The 17,618-nt window shown below is 35.7% G+C and overlaps 6 protein-coding genes and 1 non-coding gene across 7 annotated transcripts; 5 read left to right on the top strand and 2 right to left on the bottom strand.

Moving 5' to 3' along the window:
• Positions 1 to 115: 115 nt before the first annotated feature.
• PHYBLDRAFT_161865 (hypothetical protein) lies at positions 116 to 3,333 on the top strand (the record flags this gene model as incomplete). Its single annotated transcript, XM_018434504.1, has 3 exons — positions 116 to 1,199; positions 1,634 to 1,691; positions 2,631 to 3,333. The coding sequence occupies 3 exons, from the start codon at positions 116 to 118 to the stop codon at positions 3,331 to 3,333; spliced, it is 1,845 nt and encodes a 614-aa protein (XP_018299285.1).
• Positions 3,334 to 5,078: 1,745 nt separating this feature from the next.
• Positions 5,079 to 5,790, top strand: PHYBLDRAFT_157094 (hypothetical protein; the record flags this gene model as incomplete). Its single annotated transcript, XM_018433564.1, has 1 exon — positions 5,079 to 5,790. A coding segment is annotated over exon 1 (240 nt), but the record flags the coding sequence as incomplete, so codon positions are not given.
• A 324-nt stretch (positions 5,791 to 6,114) lies between these two features.
• On the top strand, positions 6,115 to 6,801 carry PHYBLDRAFT_157092 (hypothetical protein; the record flags this gene model as incomplete). Its single annotated transcript, XM_018433563.1, has 1 exon — positions 6,115 to 6,801. A coding segment is annotated over exon 1 (259 nt), but the record flags the coding sequence as incomplete, so codon positions are not given.
• Positions 6,802 to 7,379: 578 nt separating this feature from the next.
• On the bottom strand, positions 7,380 to 8,613 carry PHYBLDRAFT_161863 (hypothetical protein; the record flags this gene model as incomplete). Its single annotated transcript, XM_018434503.1, has 5 exons — positions 7,380 to 7,538; positions 7,599 to 7,799; positions 7,869 to 8,135; positions 8,194 to 8,473; positions 8,549 to 8,613. The coding sequence occupies 5 exons, from the start codon at positions 8,611 to 8,613 to the stop codon at positions 7,380 to 7,382; spliced, it is 972 nt and encodes a 323-aa protein (XP_018299282.1).
• A 1,896-nt stretch (positions 8,614 to 10,509) lies between these two features.
• Positions 10,510 to 10,582, top strand: PHYBLDRAFT_t16. The gene has a single exon. It is a non-coding gene; the product is annotated as a tRNA-Phe (tRNA).
• Positions 10,583 to 13,142: 2,560 nt separating this feature from the next.
• On the top strand, positions 13,143 to 13,661 carry PHYBLDRAFT_100217 (hypothetical protein; the record flags this gene model as incomplete). Its single annotated transcript, XM_018427577.1, has 1 exon — positions 13,143 to 13,661. A coding segment is annotated over one exon (519 nt), but the record flags the coding sequence as incomplete, so codon positions are not given.
• Positions 13,662 to 15,085: 1,424 nt separating this feature from the next.
• Positions 15,086 to 15,978, bottom strand: PHYBLDRAFT_161861 (hypothetical protein; the record flags this gene model as incomplete). The annotated part of the gene is made up of 4 exons (XM_018434502.1): positions 15,086 to 15,208; positions 15,257 to 15,466; positions 15,533 to 15,838; positions 15,907 to 15,978. 4 exons carry the CDS (start codon positions 15,976 to 15,978, stop codon positions 15,086 to 15,088), a joined length of 711 nt encoding a protein of 236 aa, XP_018299280.1.
• Positions 15,979 to 17,618: the final 1,640 nt, after the last annotated feature.

The following is a 17,618-nucleotide window of genomic DNA, read 5'->3' as shown; positions in this document are numbered from 1 at the left end:
TCTTCCCCCTTCTCTTTCTAATGACGATGCAATTTCTATTCTTTATGACCTCCCCCTCTCTTCTTCTTCTATTCCTTCTTCTAACACTATTTTTTGTGGTGATTTTAATTCACATATGGGATCCTTTCTTGGTGACCATGCTATCACTTCGCGAGGAACTTCTTTTCTTCAGTGGATCCAGGCAACTGGTCTCACTTGTTGGAATGAATTACTTGCATTTGGTATTCCTACCTTTCTTTCTGGTGGCTCTGGTACCTCACGTTCCAGTGTCATTGATTTATTTCTTTCTACATTCCCCATTTTCAATCCTTCTATGCAAATTCGTTCTGATCTTTCTTTAGGCTCTGATCACAAAATGGTCAACCTCACTTTCACTCCCTATGTTTCACCTCCCCCTCCCCCTACTAACCATCCGCGCCTACTTTGGAATCTTTCTGGGCTTGCTCAGCCTGACACTCTCAAGATCTACATTGATACAGCTTCTGGGTCATTGGACAATCTGACAGAGCAGTTCAGTGCTTTCCTTTCTTCTTCTTCTCCTCCTCCTGTAGATTCTCTGTGCTCTGCTTTTGCTCAAGCTATCTATGATGCTCTGGACACTGCTGTTGGTCGTCGTACACCACGTACCATGCAAAAGTACTGGTTCTGGTCAGTGGACCTTCAAGAAGCAATGGATCTGAGAGAACGCAGCTACCAACGCTGGCGTCATTCTAGTGGTTTGCAGAAGGCTATATGCTGGATGCGCCATCAGGATGCATGTCATGCTGTTAGGTTATCAGTCCAGCGTTGTCGACATGAAACATGGAAAGAATTCTGCAACAAATTGGCAACACAAGACTTTGCAAAGACAACAGCAACAATGAAACGTATTAAAAGCCATCGTCAAACCAGTCCTGTCTTTGTGGATCCTGGTGGACCTCAAGTAGCTGCTAACAAAATGGCTGATCATCTTCAACAGATTTTCTCAGGTCAATTTCTTCCTGCACGCCGCCCTCCAGACCAGACAGTGATGATTTCATCACCAATTGCAATTGATGAATCATGTCCTTTTACTCATCTTTCTGTAGAGAGTGCAATTTTCAAGCTTCCTACACGCAAGACTCCTGGTGTTGACAATCTTCGTGCTGAAATGCTTCACCCAATTGTTAAGCAAGTCTCTCCTGTTCTTTGTCTTTTGTTCCAGCTTTGTTGGCAATGGGGTTCTGCACCTCTTGCATGGCGTACTGCACAAGTTGTCCCCATCTTTAAAAAGGGTGATACTCATGACCCTGCTAACTATCGTCCCATTAGCTTAACGTCTATCCTGAGAAAAGCCATGGAATATTGTCTACAGTTTCCTCTTGAAGATGTGTCTCCAACAATTGACATTGCACAGGGTGGATTCCAACGTCAACATAGCTCCCTTGATCAAGTTCTTTGTCTCCATGAGATGGTCCTGTGGTATTTCAGGTACGAAACAATAGAAAAATAAAATATTTGATAATAGAGACGTATAGAAATACTTTGAGACTGTATATAAGTTGTCTTTATTCATAAATAGAAAGTGTCCCTTTTTATAAGAAAACACAATCTGCTCTTGTCATTACATCTTAGTTTCTTAAGGCTTTCTTCCTTTACTATATTTGGTTATTAGAGTGTATTTACTGCTTAACTAGTGTCGGTGTTACAATTATGACATCAAGTCATAAATCGTACTTCTTTAGCTCTTAGCTATTCTTTTCTCTTTTATACTAGAGCTTTAGGACTTCCTACTAAATTAGCTACATATCGATCTGACACAGTTTACCCGGCAGTATGATATAATTATCTTAACAATCTTTAAGATATTATCTACAGTACTAACTGTAATAATTATTGGGCTGATTACTTAATCGTTTATATATATTTTATACTGACAAGATGATAGCTACTATGCTATCCCAATATGAATATGTTCTTATATGTGATAAATCCAACATCCGAGTGTCTGGATCACCACAGGTCCGTCGTCACACAGCTCAATTCAAAGCACCACCAGTCTTGGCTTTTCTTGATATCAAGTCTGCATATGACACTGTTGATCGTTCTGTAGTATGGACATCATTACGTCCTCTTGCCTCTGATGCTATGTTAGCTTTGTTACAAAGTCTTTTTGACAATGTTCAAGTTGAGGTGTTGCTTTCTGGTGTAACATCCAGATCATTCCAACCATTGACTGGCGTTATGCAAGGATCTGTGCTTTCTCCCCACCTTTATTCTGTGTACATAAATTCTCTACCAGTTGCTCTTCGTGCTGCAGGGGAACTTTGTAACACAGTATTTAACCAGACTGCTGCCACAAGACTCAATGATCAATTAGTCAATTCACTACTTTTTGCTGACGATGTTGCCATCATTGCTACACCAGAAGCTATGCCTGTCATTCTGAATTCTGCTGAACAACATTCTCAAGAGCTAGGATATTGTTGGAGTCCCACCAAGTGCATGATCCTTCACCATTCTTGTTCTCTTTCTCCTTTGTCATTCTCTCTCTACAATGTGCCTATTCCTCATGCTCATTCGTTTCCTTACCTTGGTGTTCCCTTCTCAGCAAAGGGGACTATTGATCCATCTCTTCTCATCTCTCGTAATTGTGTCTCTGCTATCAACAGCATGCGTGCTCTTCAATCACTTGGTGTCAATCACACTGGGTTGTCACGTCTACTCTCAATTCGTTTGTATTGCCAGTTTATTCATCCACAATTTGAGTATGGCCTGGCAATATCCTGCTTCAACATTAAACAAGTTGCTGTGCTTGAAAAGGCCCAGAACACATGCTTACACATGATTTTTGGAGGTCACTCCACATCTTCTACATCTGTTTTCCGTCACCTTGGGAATCTTCCTAGCATGAGGGAGAGGATCTTGACTCTTGGTTTCAAGTTTGTATATTGTGCTTTCTGGTTGCCTGATGAGACTCTGTTTACTCTTCTTCGACCTGTTCTTACAAACCCAGCACACCAATGGTTTAAGCTTTTAGCTAATCCCATTTGGTTGTCTCTCTCCAATCGTCAGAATGCTGATTCTAAAGCTTGCAAGCATGCCATTCGTTCATTTTTGAACCAGGGCCTCTCCTTGCAACGCTCTCAACAAATACTTCTCTCTGCTTGCCATCCTTCTCTTGGTGTTGACCCTATTCTCTGGCTTCCCATGACTAACTATGAACGTAGTAGATTCATACGTTGGCGTATGGGGTGGCTTCCTGGACGTCCTCAACCTTGTTCCTGTGGATTGCATACCACCAGCCGTCATCATGTCATTGAGTGCACTGGAGCTGCAATTCCACTGCAAAAGACCGCTGATTTTAGTTCCTGAAAACCTGCAAAAATTTTACTACAATTTTCGATTTTTAATTTTTTCAAATAATTTCTATTTTTTTCTGTTGTGATTTCAGATCGCTCTTTTTTAGCTGTAAAATCACACTACCATCATTTTTTTGGCCATAAAATTACAAAATTGGGTTTTTTTTTATATTATACACTTCTTTGATATAATTCTAAATTACATTGAAAAAACACTTATACAAAAGTTAATATAATATTTAATAAAAATTATATATATTCTTAAGGTTTCACTTTTTCTATTTCAAAATAAATCATTTAAATATTTTTTATGTATTATAAATGTGAATATAAAAACAAATATTTAATCCATATATTTCAAGGGAACGAGACAAAAGGTTGTGATTTCATTTTTACTGTGGCAATATTTTTGCGTGATTTTTCCCTTTGATATATGGAACTAAAATATCAGATTTTTTTATTTCACATGTTGTGAGAGGCGAATGTTCCATTTTTGGATTATTTTTTGTCATGGTCGAATCATCGTCATATCAAATATTATAATTCTAAAAAAAGACTTTTAAAAAAAATTGCGTACACTTTTAGTAATGTACGCAGTATTTGACTTGGTTAATGACTTAACAATATATGAGTATAATTATGATGATATGTGCGGTAGATGTATCAAGGAATTACTTGGCATACTATAGTCATGGCATGGAGCAGTATTTTATCTATTTATAATTTTTTTTTTGGTATATAAAGACCTTGATCAAGATCTCTTAAAATCTATATTATTTTTTTTATAATTTAAAACAATCGACATGTCCAATAATCAAAAGAAAGACAGTTATGTTATCTGCAAATGTCCAGACTGTACAAAGTTGGATAGCTGTGGAAAGAAACAGAAAAGACAAAATGCACAACGACACTATGAGAAACATATAGTGCCTGTTGCCAAAGACGATGCAATGGGTAAATAACAAGAATAACTCGAGCTGTACATGTAAAATTAATATAAATTAATTCATAAAATAGATGTTCCTGAAGAACATTTTGACGACATGGAAGTAGATAGTATTGACAGTGACAATGACAATGATTATGATTACGAGAACGAAGGCGAAGGCGAATATGAAGACGAAAATGAAGAACAAAACATTGAATTTGATCAAGAAGGTAAGAAAATAAAATAAAATAAATGAACAAAATAATAATTGAAACTGATATATATATTTTTTATTTTTTATTTTTTATATGATTATAATTGTAATTATATTTTTATTTCTACATCTTTACAACAATTATTCCTTTCCAGTTGACTTACCTTTGTCCCAAGAAGAGTCCATCTTTACTGCCGAAGATACAATTACAGGAGCATTTGTGGTTGATGGCGATGAGATTGAAGAAGGCGATACCGGTTTTGATTTTGAACAAGAAGAAAACTTTGATGAGACCAGTGGGACCTCGATAGTAGAATCAGGTATGAATTAATACGGTATAGACAATTAATCAGTATATTAATTTAAACTAACTTAACCTTTGTCTTCATAGTTCGTCCTTCGTCTTTTGATAACATGCCCTTGTATATCCGCTTTGTTGCAGTATTCATTGTCATATTTCACTTGATCTTTTTGGTGGAAAGCGGTGGATCGATTCTCATTGAATTTTGTAATACTCTACTGTCTCTCTGTGATATGTCTGGCGCCCTTCCAATGACGATCAATAGCTTGAAGCATAAGACAGGATTTAACATGGCAACAGACGGAATGACAGTATACATTGCATGCTCACAATGTCATTCGATTTATCCTCCGGAAACAAGTCAAAGAGTCTGTACATTTAAGAAATTCTCTCAATCCGCCATTTGCAACAACAATCTCTTTAAAGTGTCAACCGGAAATCGTTCTCTTCCAGCAATGGTATATCCATTCAACTCTCTGAAGTACGCCTTGCAACAAAAATTCTCCAAGCCAGATTTCGTGTCCAAGATCAATTTGTGGAGAAGTCGTCAAATAATTGAAAACACCAAACTTGACATTTTCGATGGTGCAGTTTGGAGTGATATTAAAGACATCAATGGCAGACGGTTTGTTGATGATAGCCGATCTTTAATGTTGACTCTGAATATCGATTGGTTTCAGCCATTTGATGGACGAACACATTCCAGTGGTGCGATATATCTCTCTATCAACAATCTCCCACGGAGTGAACGCCTTAAGTCTGAAAATGTCATTCTTGTTGGTATGATGCCTGGGCCGAAGGAAGCAAGCACTGACAGCATGAATCATTACTTGAAGCCGCTCGTTGACGAATTGTTGGAGATGTACATTGGTGTAGAAATGACAGACTCACAAAATAGAAAGATTGTTGTTCGTGCTGCATTGATGTGTGTTGCCTGTGATATCCCTGCCGCTCGCAAAACCTCTGGATTTACTGGCCACATGAGCACATGCGCCTGTCACAAATGTCAACGACAATTCACGACTATAAAGAAGACCAGCAAGCTTGACTACTCTGGATTCAAGTATAGCAATTGGGTGAGACGCACGAAGACAATGAATCTGGAACACGCTGTCAGCTGGGCAAATGCATTGAACAATACTGAGCAAACACGCCTAGAAAAAGAAAACAGCACTCGGTGGTCAGAGCTTCATTGGTTATCTTACTTTGACCCAGTCCGCTTTACAGTTATAGACCCGATGCATAACCTCTATCTTGGAACTGCAAAGCGAATGATTCAGATATGGCGCGAGTGTAACTACATCAATGAAAAGAATCAGTTAACTATGCAAGAGCTTGCCAATGGTATTGTTGTACCTTGTGGATATGCGCGTATAACAAAGAAGATTGCCGATGGGTTTTCGTTCATGAAAGCTGACGAGTGGAAGTCGTGGTGCGTCATATACTCTCCATTTGTTCTGAAGCATGTGCTCCCAGCCAAGAATCTCGAAAACTGGATTTTGTTTGTTGACGCATGCCGCTTACTCACAAAACCTTCGATCAATGACAAAGAAATAGACGAAGCCCACAGTAAACTCCAATTGTTTTGTACAAGATTTCAGACACTGTATGGAAAATCGGCCGTGACACCAAATATGCATCTACATCTTCATCTTGGCGAGTGTGTTCATGACTTTGGGCCAATTTATGCTTTCTGGTTATTCAGTTTCGAGAGATACAATGGTTTGTTGAAGAATATCGAAACAAATCAAAAAGGCGGCTTCGAATCAACAATGATGAAGAGATTTTTGGAGAGAACATACATTGGCAGCTTCATACAATCTTTCGTCAACCATCTTCCCCAGTTCGCAATTGACTTTCTGCATCGCATTTCAAATAGTCAAGATCAATTAGCAGCATTGCATCCATCTTCTACTGCCAGTACCTTTTCTCTGTCTGACTTTGTTGAATATTCGTTAAACCCTCGTCATTCTGCTTTGGGTTGTGAGCCGTTGCCCCCTTCAGTGTTTCCGATTAAACTCGACCAAAGGATTACAATGTGCAAGGGACATTATGAATGTTTACTGGAGTTTTACAGACACGCGTATGGCAGTCACGATCTTTTTGGCCATTATTCAAACTGCGAGTCTAACCAGATTTTTGTCAATAACCGAATTGAGAAAATGAAACGGATATCTCTTCTTGGACAGGAATACTCTTCTGGATCTTATTTCCGCGCCTATTATCTTGAGAATAACAGTGAAGATAAAGCAGCGTTTCCTGGCCGTATACTGTATTTATTTCAACATTTGATAACCATCAACGAAACTGTCATCACCCATACTTTTGCGTTTGTTGAGTGGTACTCTAGTTATTCTTCGGGGAGTTACCAGCCAATGTTAAATGAAGGCATTGAGCTCTGGAATGAACCTTCTTCTGTACTTAATTATGAATGTATTATTCCAGTACATCGTTTATATTCACCAATCGCAATTGCTAAATATAGGTTTACTATAACTAGTGAATTTAAACGTTTAGTAATCCCTTTACCCCAAAAAATAGAAGCTTAAATAATATTAATAAAATACCACTTTGCACTCTTTTATCAATTTATTAGAAAATGTTTGATTTATTGTCTTATTGTTTCTTTGACCATGATGGCAGCTTGTTTGCCTTGGTCTTACTAAGCTGCTTATCTCTTATTCCTTTAAATTTATGCTCGAATGGACGGGTATTATTTTTCTTATCATGAGCTGCCTCATAATCCGCATCAAGTTCATCAACGAACCTATCTCCCTATATGTCAATGTAAGTATTATTACACACCATCCAAAAAAATAGTTTTTTGTACTATACCTCTTCGCTTCTCCAGCTTGGGCGGAATCTCCAAAAAAAACTCTTTTCTGAGGACGAATCCTGTTCCTCTTCTTCTCTTTCGTCATCACTCTCAAGGTCTGACATGTAATCAGCATGGAGAATACTGTCAACATTCTCTCCAAAGCTGTTCACAAAGTGTGCCCGATTGGCTTTCAAGGCAGATTGTCTTCTTTCACACGACTATATATAAATATATAATATTTCTAATTTAATATCACATCTAGTATATTGTGTGCGTGTGTTTTTTACCTTTACACGTCGCTGACGAAGACAGGCCCGTCGATTCTCTTCCTGCTTCTTTTCTCCTGTTTTTTTTTCTTGCAACTTTCTGTTGCCAATGTGCCGCACAATCTTAGTTCGAAGAGTTGGCAAGTCCACCTTTTTCCCCTCTTCTTGACGACGAAGGTAATCGGTAACAGACTTCAGAACGAGTCTGTTTCCCTCACTGTTTTTATTTTCATTGGTATTGTATTGGTCATATAATTTCTCTTCACTCAAATAATCGCGCAACAATTGCTATAATATAAATGTATATTAAATTCTATCTACATAAAAACATATTATGATTACTTACATCCAATGTTGGTTGACGTCCAGGCGACATGTCTTGCTCAACTGCATTACTAGCAGTGGCTTCGGCTTTCTCAGAAGATGTGTTCTTCAAAACAGTGTTTAAGACACCATTCATGGTATCAAGTTTCTCGTACACATCATGGATGTTACGAGTTCTACCCAACGAATCACCTTCAAGATTCAACCGAGCTCTCTTTGGTGCTAGTGGTCTTTGATTGCTCACTGTTCCCTGTGAGTGTTGCAACATTATCGTCCTTATATCATTGGTATTTCTTGGTGGGCTTTTTTTTGATTTTTATAAAAAACGAAAATAAAATTAATATAAGAAAATTGAAGACTGCCTGGTTTTAATCTACCTTCCCACAGAAGGTTCTTCACCAAAAGCATTGTTAACTGAATTGTTATTGAGATTTCTTGACATTGTGAATAATAAGAATAGCTTGTTTTTTTTTAAATCCAAAGGGTCTATTTATATTATGTTTAATTTGGGCTTTAAGTTTTATTCTTTCTCAGAGAACACCATGATCTATTACGTAACAAGAACAGCTTTGAATGTTTCCACTCTTGTTGTGAGTATTTTATGTGTTTCTTTAATTTAATTTTCAATCCATGTTTTATTCTTATATTATGTATTAGTATTTGAATAATATGATTTTATACTATACTCTGTTTTTCATATGTATTAGCTGCTGGCATAGTGCAACTGCGTTTTCTTTCAATTCTAAGTTACAGACAAAAATTATTTTTTGATTTATTTATTTTTAAAAAAAAACCCCGAATTCGTATTTAATAGAATAACCGCGCCCCTCTTTTTTATTTTCTCTTTCTTTAACCTGCTCTTCTCATTTTGTCTCTTTTTATATGTCTTGGTAAGCTTACTCTTAAGATCTCAACTTTTATTAATACTTTTGGCTTTTAGAATCATCTTAATATATATTAGATAAACAATACACTCAACAAGCATTCAAAACAGCACAGGTAATAAACAATCTCCTAACCAAAATGAAACACCTTGCTGACTAAATATCTTTTATTTTTAAAATGATAGGGCTTCTACCCATTTTGTAATAAAAGATGTTTTGCTCTTGACACTATATACTTTCTGATATTTTCAGTCTATGAAAAGGTAATATATATATAACTCAACTTAAATAATGTAACTTATCAATTCTTCTTCTCAGATAAATATGTCACGCCTTTTTTTCAAGTCATACTGGTTTGCCCCCTTTTGCAAACGCGTGTCTATAATATGTAAGTAATTCAAGTGTCTTTACAATCAAAGCGTACATATTAATAAAGTTGTTTATTTTATTTCTTGCTTTTTATTTAAAAGAAAATATCAATCAAACGGATTTTTATTCTATCGCGAGATTTGTTATGAACCTCCATAAATGATCTAGTAAGTATGTTATTTCATTTTATTTCATAAAGAAACCTATATTAATACTTCTGTATCTTTTTTTGCTCTAAGCTAATGTAGTTCCAAACAAATGTATTCTCCAAGAAAATACCAAGGATTTCATTTTCAGTTAAAGAAGTGTAAAACCAAAAAACGCGCCGAATACATGAAACCGATAAGGTAGGGAAGTATAGTATAAGTTAGGTCATCCAATGTATTCAAGCCGTCCAATAAATGAAAGTATAACATGTATACAAGTCGTACTATTCGGATACATACTTTTAAAGAAGTATTAGTGGTCCATATTAAATAGTTAAATATATTTTCCAACCATTCAAAAATCAATAAAAACCATTTTTTCCATGAGATTCTATTTCAAATGCGTCATCTCTTGATGATGTCAACAAGATCTATTTAAGTTTTTTTTTACAATCATTCATTTGAATGCTGGTTCCTGTCAGATTTCAGACTGATTCTAGGTCGATTTTAGTGAGGTCTATCCAATAATATCATGTAATTAAAGCAAATAAAATTTTTTAAGAGGTAGAGAGTTCAAAGCCAATTCCATAACAAGTAGGGTTTAGGTACGGTTTGAAGTTATGGGTGAATATATAACCAGAATTACAGACAATTATAACATTTCAAGAAAAGGGGGAATTATAACTCTCAATTTATCTATTGATTTTAGTATCTATAATCTCATCATTTGGTTAACTAAATGAACCAATTTTTGTAACAAATACCGAACTATAATTGAACATAAACCACCGATTTTTGGAGGATTTAAACAAAAATTAAGCTACTTAAATCGGTTGTCTTTTGCAGTGCAAACCACTGAAGGAATCCACCATCCGGTATCCCTCACCAGTAATTGGCAAACGCTAAAAATGCCTACAGCACATATGTTAAAAGAGAAAAGCCGCAATAGCTCAGCTGGGAGAGCGTTAGACTGAAGATCTAAAGGTCGTGTGTTCAATCCACACTTGTGGCATTTTTGTAGTCGTGACGTATCCGAAATCTTGTCAACCTGTTGTAATAAAGATTAGACAGAATTCCATTTTGAGAATGACAACCAAAGTGATTTCCTTTTGCTCACATGTCAGAGTTGACATCGGTGACCAAAATCGGAAGTTACAAGCAACCAGTAACGGTTGACTTTTTAGGATGAAAGATCTTGACTTTGCCAATTGGTCTTTTATCTATGTTTTAGATGTTAGAGATGAGGAATATACTTGCAGAGATATTACTGGATAACCACCATCTAAGACATATTATCGTAGCTATTCTTTTAGCCAGAAAACAACAATCATTTTGTATAAATAGTCAAGAATTACATTTAATAAAAATCATCTTGTCAGACATTATTTTGATGAATCCGAGAAATCGGAATAATTGACTGCAGCAGTTCTGTGTGTCAAAGATACCTCATAGATAACAAACCGCAGTAATGTCTTGTAAAGATTAACCACAGTAACATCTTCTGAGCATCAACCGCAGTACACTGCAAAAACACCTTAAAATAATTGAATTCCACTTACCTGGAATTATCGATAATAGTAGCCAAAAAATTACAACCCAGGTCATTTCCTGTGTTTAGCAGCGAGAATATATTTAAAGACATATCATTGGCCTAATATATATCAGAGTCTCTGAGAGAATTTTTTCAAAATAATAAAGATAATTATAATAAGCAACGGCTGTTACACACTTCCTTTATTATTAAAAAAAATTAAGTGAAAAAATGTTTTCCATTGCCAATCCTAATGAAGTTCGTTGCAAATGCACAAGATGCAATCGCAATCCTCTTGGATACACCATGACAGATAAAAGAACTGCCAAGTGTCATGCCCAGAATGATAATGACAGGAATATAGATAAAACCATTAATGGTAAATTAAGTTATCAATTTTTCATTTATTTATATGATGTATTCTTGTGGTATTTCAGGTACAAAACAATAGAAAAATAAAATATTTGATAATAGAGACATATAGAAATACTTTGAGACTGTATATAAGTTTTTTTTATTCATAAATAAAAAGTGTCCCTTTTTATAAGAAAACACAATCTGCTCTTGTCATTACGTCTTAGTTTCTTAAGGCTTTCTTCCTTTACTATATTTGGTTATTAGAGTGTATTTACTGCTTAACTAGTGTCGGTGTTACAATTATGACATCAAGTCATAAATTGTACTTCTTTAGCTCTTAGCTATTCTTTTCTCTTTTATACTAGAGCTTTAGGACTTCCTACTAAATTAGCTCCATATCGATCTGACACAGTTTACCCGGCAGTATGATATAATTATCTTAACAATCTTTAAGATATTATCTACAGTACTAACTGTAATAATTATTGGGCTGATTACTTAATCATTTATATATATTTTATACTGACAAGATGATAGCTACTACACTATCCCAATATGAATATGTTCTTATATATGTGATAAATCCAACATCCGAGTGTCTGGATCACCACAATTCTAATCCATTAGAACAAATAGTTTTGACAGCCAAAGTAAACACTGGTAAAGCTGATATGGACGTAGATCAAATTGAAGAACATATTGAATGTAATAGTATTTTATTTTTTATCCCCAATGCGCACTCTATTTAAACTTGGTACCAATAGATGATAATTACTCCATTGGTGCACCCTCACCAGAGCAGTATGTCAATACCCACTTACCTCTTTCAGTGGAAGAATCTCTTTTTGAAACAGAGGAGTATACCTCAGAGTATGAGTCTGAATATGAGTCGTCGGATGAATTTGAGCAAGAAGAACAGAACAGAGAGCAAGAACAGGGTAAATATTAAAAATAAACTATGATTGAAGAAAAAAGGTTTGAATTAAAGAAACAAAGAATTAATATTATTTTATGATAACTTACAGAGTCTACAGAAAACCTTCCAGAGAATATTTGGCATCGAGTAATTGCGGTTTTCACTGTGATATTTATTTCTAGCTTCATTGTGGATGAAGGCGCAGTAATTTTGATTACATTCATAAATACAATCCTCGAACATTATGGAGAGGATTTCCGACTTCCCACAAGCATTCCAGGTTTGAGGAAAATGACAGGATACAATGACTTGACAAACGGCGTATCAAAATATGTAGCATGCAGTAATTGTCACACATTGTACGATTACAGCAACAACACACATACATTCTGCAATTTCAAAAGAGTTGGTAGTAAGACGCATTGTAAGAATGATCTCTACAAGTCTAGTATGAAGAACGTCATGATTCCAAAGTGCACATTTGTTTATAACTCATTGACAACTACCTTGAAAAAAATGTTTACACGTCCTTCTTTTGAGAGTATGATCAACAGATGGAATCGTAAACCAAAAGTCGACGGTACTTTATTCGATGTATATGATGGAAAGATGTGGAACGAATTAGTGGATGAGGATGGTGTCCAGTTTATTTCGAAGAAACAATCATTACTATTGACACTGAACATTGATTGGTTTCAACCATTTGATGGAATAACATATTCTTGTGGTGCGATATACCTGACAATTAACAATCTGCTGAGAGAAGAGCGGAACAAGGCAGAAAATGGCATTCTTGTTGGATTGATGCCTGGACCTAAAGAAGCAAGCACCGACAAGATCAATAACTATTTGTGTCCTCTTGTTGATGAACTTAGACTATTGTATAAAGGTATCACAATTGATACATATAACTGCTCAGGTGCTCTGGTGCATGCTGCTCTGTTGATGGTTGCATGCGACATCCCTGCTGCAAGAAAGACATGTGGGTTTACATCTCACAACAGCACATGTGCATGCTACAAATGCAATCATCAGTTTGCTCGTGTTGATGGGACCACTGCTGTAAATTATTTTGGGCTTAAGTTTTCGGAATGGGTAGGCCGCACAAAAGAAGAAAATCGCAGACATGCAAACCTGTGGAAGAATGCAAAGACATTGACAGAGAGAAAGCGATTGGAGATTGAGAATGGTGTTCGTTGGTCTGAGCTTCATCGACTTGTGTACTTTGAGCCAGTGCATGCAACCATTATCAATCTCATGCACAACCTTTTTCTTGGGACTGCAAAACGAATGATGGATATTTGGATTACAAACAATTTGCTTGATGACAAAGATTTTGTAGAGATGCAGGAAGAGGCTAATAGAATGGTACTCCCTGTAGAGTATACGACTCTGAAGATAAAGATTGGAAAGAAATTTCCGTTTATGAAGGCAGATGAGTGGAAATCATGGTGCCTGATATACTCTCCTGTTCTGCTTAAGACACGCCTGCGAGATGATCTGCTTGGCAATTGGATCCATTTTGTCGATGCATGCAGAGAATTGACGAAGCCAAGTATCACCAAAAATGGGATCAAAAAAGCTCACGAAAGTTTGGAGGAGTTCTGTGTTGGTTGTGAAGACTTTTATAAACCAGATGTATTCACGCAAAACATGCATCTCCATCTCTATCTAAAAGAAACGATTGAAGACTTTGGGCCAATTTACAGATTTTGGCTATTTAGCTTTGAGCGCTATAATGGTGTATTGAAAGGGTTTGAGACAAACCAGAAGAGTGGGTTCGAGAATACCTACATGAAAAGGTTTCTTGGGAGTTCTTACAATGGTGACTTTTGTCAAGCGCATCTCAGAAATGTTACCAGCCCTTTACTCCTCTCTCTCTTTCTCAAGCTGTCTGGCCGTAAAATCTATAATCCTGCACTTTCGCCACATCCTTTGATACCGTCATTCTTTCACTTACCAACGTTCCTACAATCTGCTGAAAAGCCTTCAAAGCAAACATTTGGCAACGAACCTCTACCTCTTTCCGCTCTACCATTGTGTTCGAAGCCACCAACAACAATGAGAAAATCCAAGTATGATTGTCTGCTCGATTTCTATAAAATTGAGTATGACGATGATTCTCTTTGCAGTGCCAAGACAACAATCAGGAATTGTTGGTTTGTGAATGACCGAATCCAGAAGATTTTGTCCATCAATCTTCTTGGACAAGTTTACACAGGTGGAGAAGGCTTGGTTGTGAGAGGATCACATATACAAGCAAAATTTATTGAAAAAAGTAGAGACTCTGAGGAAAGATATGCTGGTTGTATTAAGTACTTGTTCTTGCACGATTTTACACCAAACCTCACGCACACCAACCTTTCCCCTTGTCACAACCCCCAACACGTATTTGCCTTCGTTGAGTAGTACAAAATTCCTTGCCATCAACCTAGAATCAAGCAGGGCATCGAGTTATATGAGCCAGAATTTCTGAAGTATGACTATGATAACATTCTGCCTGTCCACCGCATCTTGTCGCCAATTGCAATTGGAAGTCATGTGTCTGGTAGTGGTGCAGCAAAAGTCGTTGTTATTCCTCTGCCAAGAAAGCTGTACGCTTAATAAAATACTCTATCTTTTTTTTAAAATAATAATAATAATATAAAACATAGTTCATAGACATAAAAAGAGATGTGATAAAGAGTGCAACTAAAAAGACAGAAATTTTATTATATGCGTTTTGACCACGTAGGCATTTTTGTGACCAAACCACGAGGAATTGTCTCGTGTACTAACACATGACTCTGCAACTTCAACTGCATTGCTCTTTTTCCCAAGTCATCTCTGGCGAGCTCATCAAGAAAGTCAAACATGGTATTCAACTATAAATGTATATATACATCAGGAATCAAACAACAGAAAAACCATTTTATATAAAACATTATCTCATCACTACGCCAATCAGGACGAGATGCAACAACAGAAGTATCGGTTTCTGTCTCATCACCAGACATTGCATCTCTGTAAAAAACGCCATTATAATCCCGATTAAACTTTTCAGTGACAGCATCCTTATGCTTTGTGTACGTTCTTTTTCTCCTTTTATTAAGCTACGATATATATAATATTTTAAGTATACTTGTCAAAATTGAATTATTATAAATAGAAATGCTTACAGCAGTCTTTCTATTTCCTCTTCTGTTTGAGGTAGTGTTTGTCCATCTGTCTTCTTCAGTAAGCTTACTAGCAGCCAAGCGATTGTAATAGCTGTTTACAATTATACCACATAGCTCTTTTGGTGGTACCATGGCTGCTACAGGTTGACAACGAATGTAAAGCATCAAATCACTTGCAAGATTCTTGTTAAACTCGTCAGACAAACCAACATTGACATCCCAAGTTGGTTTATCATCATTTTCTCTGATCAACTCCAAATCATCTGTCTTAAGATTAATATCTCTTAACCGCCCCCAAATAATACTCTATTAAAGATATATTGATGTTAGATTTAAAGGGAGATTGTTTTTATAATTTTAGTATTTGAGCTTACTGAGATCTTTGGGTGTCTTGAGCTGCTTATGATGTCCTGAGGATCTATATCAGAATCCAGAATGGCTTGCATGCCAGTCGATTGAGCACCCACCTGGCATTGTACTGTTCAAATAGTCAGTCTATTGGAAAACAATATAGTTTGTGTTTAATTACCTTTCAATTCACTAATATTGGTGTTGTGGTGGTTGAAGTTGAAGAAGTTTTTAAGAGGAAGAATTGAAGATTTGAAATTAAGAACAAAGATTCGTGAGAACTTGTGTAGGTTTTGTTTATTGAGAAAGATTTTGTATCAAAGTTTGACCAGGTTCCTACACTGAACTACTACTGCTATTTATATTGTTTTGGATTGGGAAAATTATATGACTGGGGTCAGGTAATCGATCCTATCTGAGCCTTAATCAGAGCAACGTGATCTTGGGATAATTAATGTATGATTAATTATATAAATGTGTGTAGTCCCAATGAAGTATTAACATCGAAAGTAAATGTGTTTATGAGTTATAATTATGCTTATAATAATCCACTGATGTATCCTATATTATGGTGATATCATCATATGAAATATAATCACTATCATGCATGCTAAACCTGTGTGTTTAATAATAAAGTAATCGGTAGACACCTTTGACTGGAATAGCTGAGGCCTTATATTATTTCCTTCAGACTTATTCTCAATTACAGCAGTAGTCAATACTCATTTACAATAATTGGAACTAATGGCTGTCATTTTGTCATTGAGTGTAGTGAGAAGACTGACTACATCATTAAACTCTGACACTGGAATTGACATATTTTCTGGTCTAGGAGCAATCATTGGATTTGACGATTCTATACACCCAGTGTTGACTGCGTTGATCAATGGCCTAGATGTTAATCCATTGGTACGTGCGTTCTGGTTGATGTTAGTTCTTGGAGCCATTATCTGTATTTTTATATAATAAAATAATAAGTTTCTGGTATATATTGCTTGATATTTCTATTTTAATAAATTTTTAAAAGAGTACTTTACACGTAAAGAATTGTAGAGTGATTGAGTGATTAAACAATTATGTTAATGATTAAGCGAGCAAGTTGAGCAAGTGTATGAGTGTGTAAATACTTCTTTATTTAAATGATTGAGGAGATCGAAATATATTATTTTAAAAAAAATTGAGCTAGAAAACAACTTCTTTAGGTATATAGTAAGTAACAATTGTTTTATGAAACATATAAAGCTATAATTAGTAGACAATTTTTTTTTCAAAGTAAGAGAAACAGTCTAATAACTTTTTCAGTGTCTACGGCTTTTTCAAACACTGTTTTTTATTTTCCCACCTTTTTCTGTTTTTCTCTACTCTTTAATAATATTAATAAAAATAACACTCTTTTAATCCTACTATGTTTCACTTTAGGCACCCTTAATATATACATATGATGCAGATGTCTTTCATTATACAAGAGGTACTTTACTATTAAATATATCATTATTTTACTAACTATAAATTACTTTAAATAGCCATTACATATATTTCTCTGATATAACCAGTACAGACAAAAAAAAACACAAAAACATATTGGTGGCATGTACGTATATATCTATATCAACATCTTCTTCCCAGTATTAAAAACAATATCTAACATCTACTTTAAATATAGCTCACCCTTGATTTACATATGGTCAGTAAAAACAAATCATTTAAAGAATATAAGGGTACGTGTTATTCATTTTAT

This window comes from Phycomyces blakesleeanus, assembly GCF_001638985.1.
Source record: "Phycomyces blakesleeanus NRRL 1555(-) unplaced genomic scaffold PHYBLscaffold_1, whole genome shotgun sequence".
In the NCBI taxonomy this organism is placed as follows: Eukaryota; Fungi; Mucoromycota; class Mucoromycetes; order Mucorales; family Phycomycetaceae; genus Phycomyces; species Phycomyces blakesleeanus.
The sequence above is the reverse complement of the archived record's forward strand: the minus strand, read 5'-3'. Positions and strand labels throughout refer to the sequence as shown.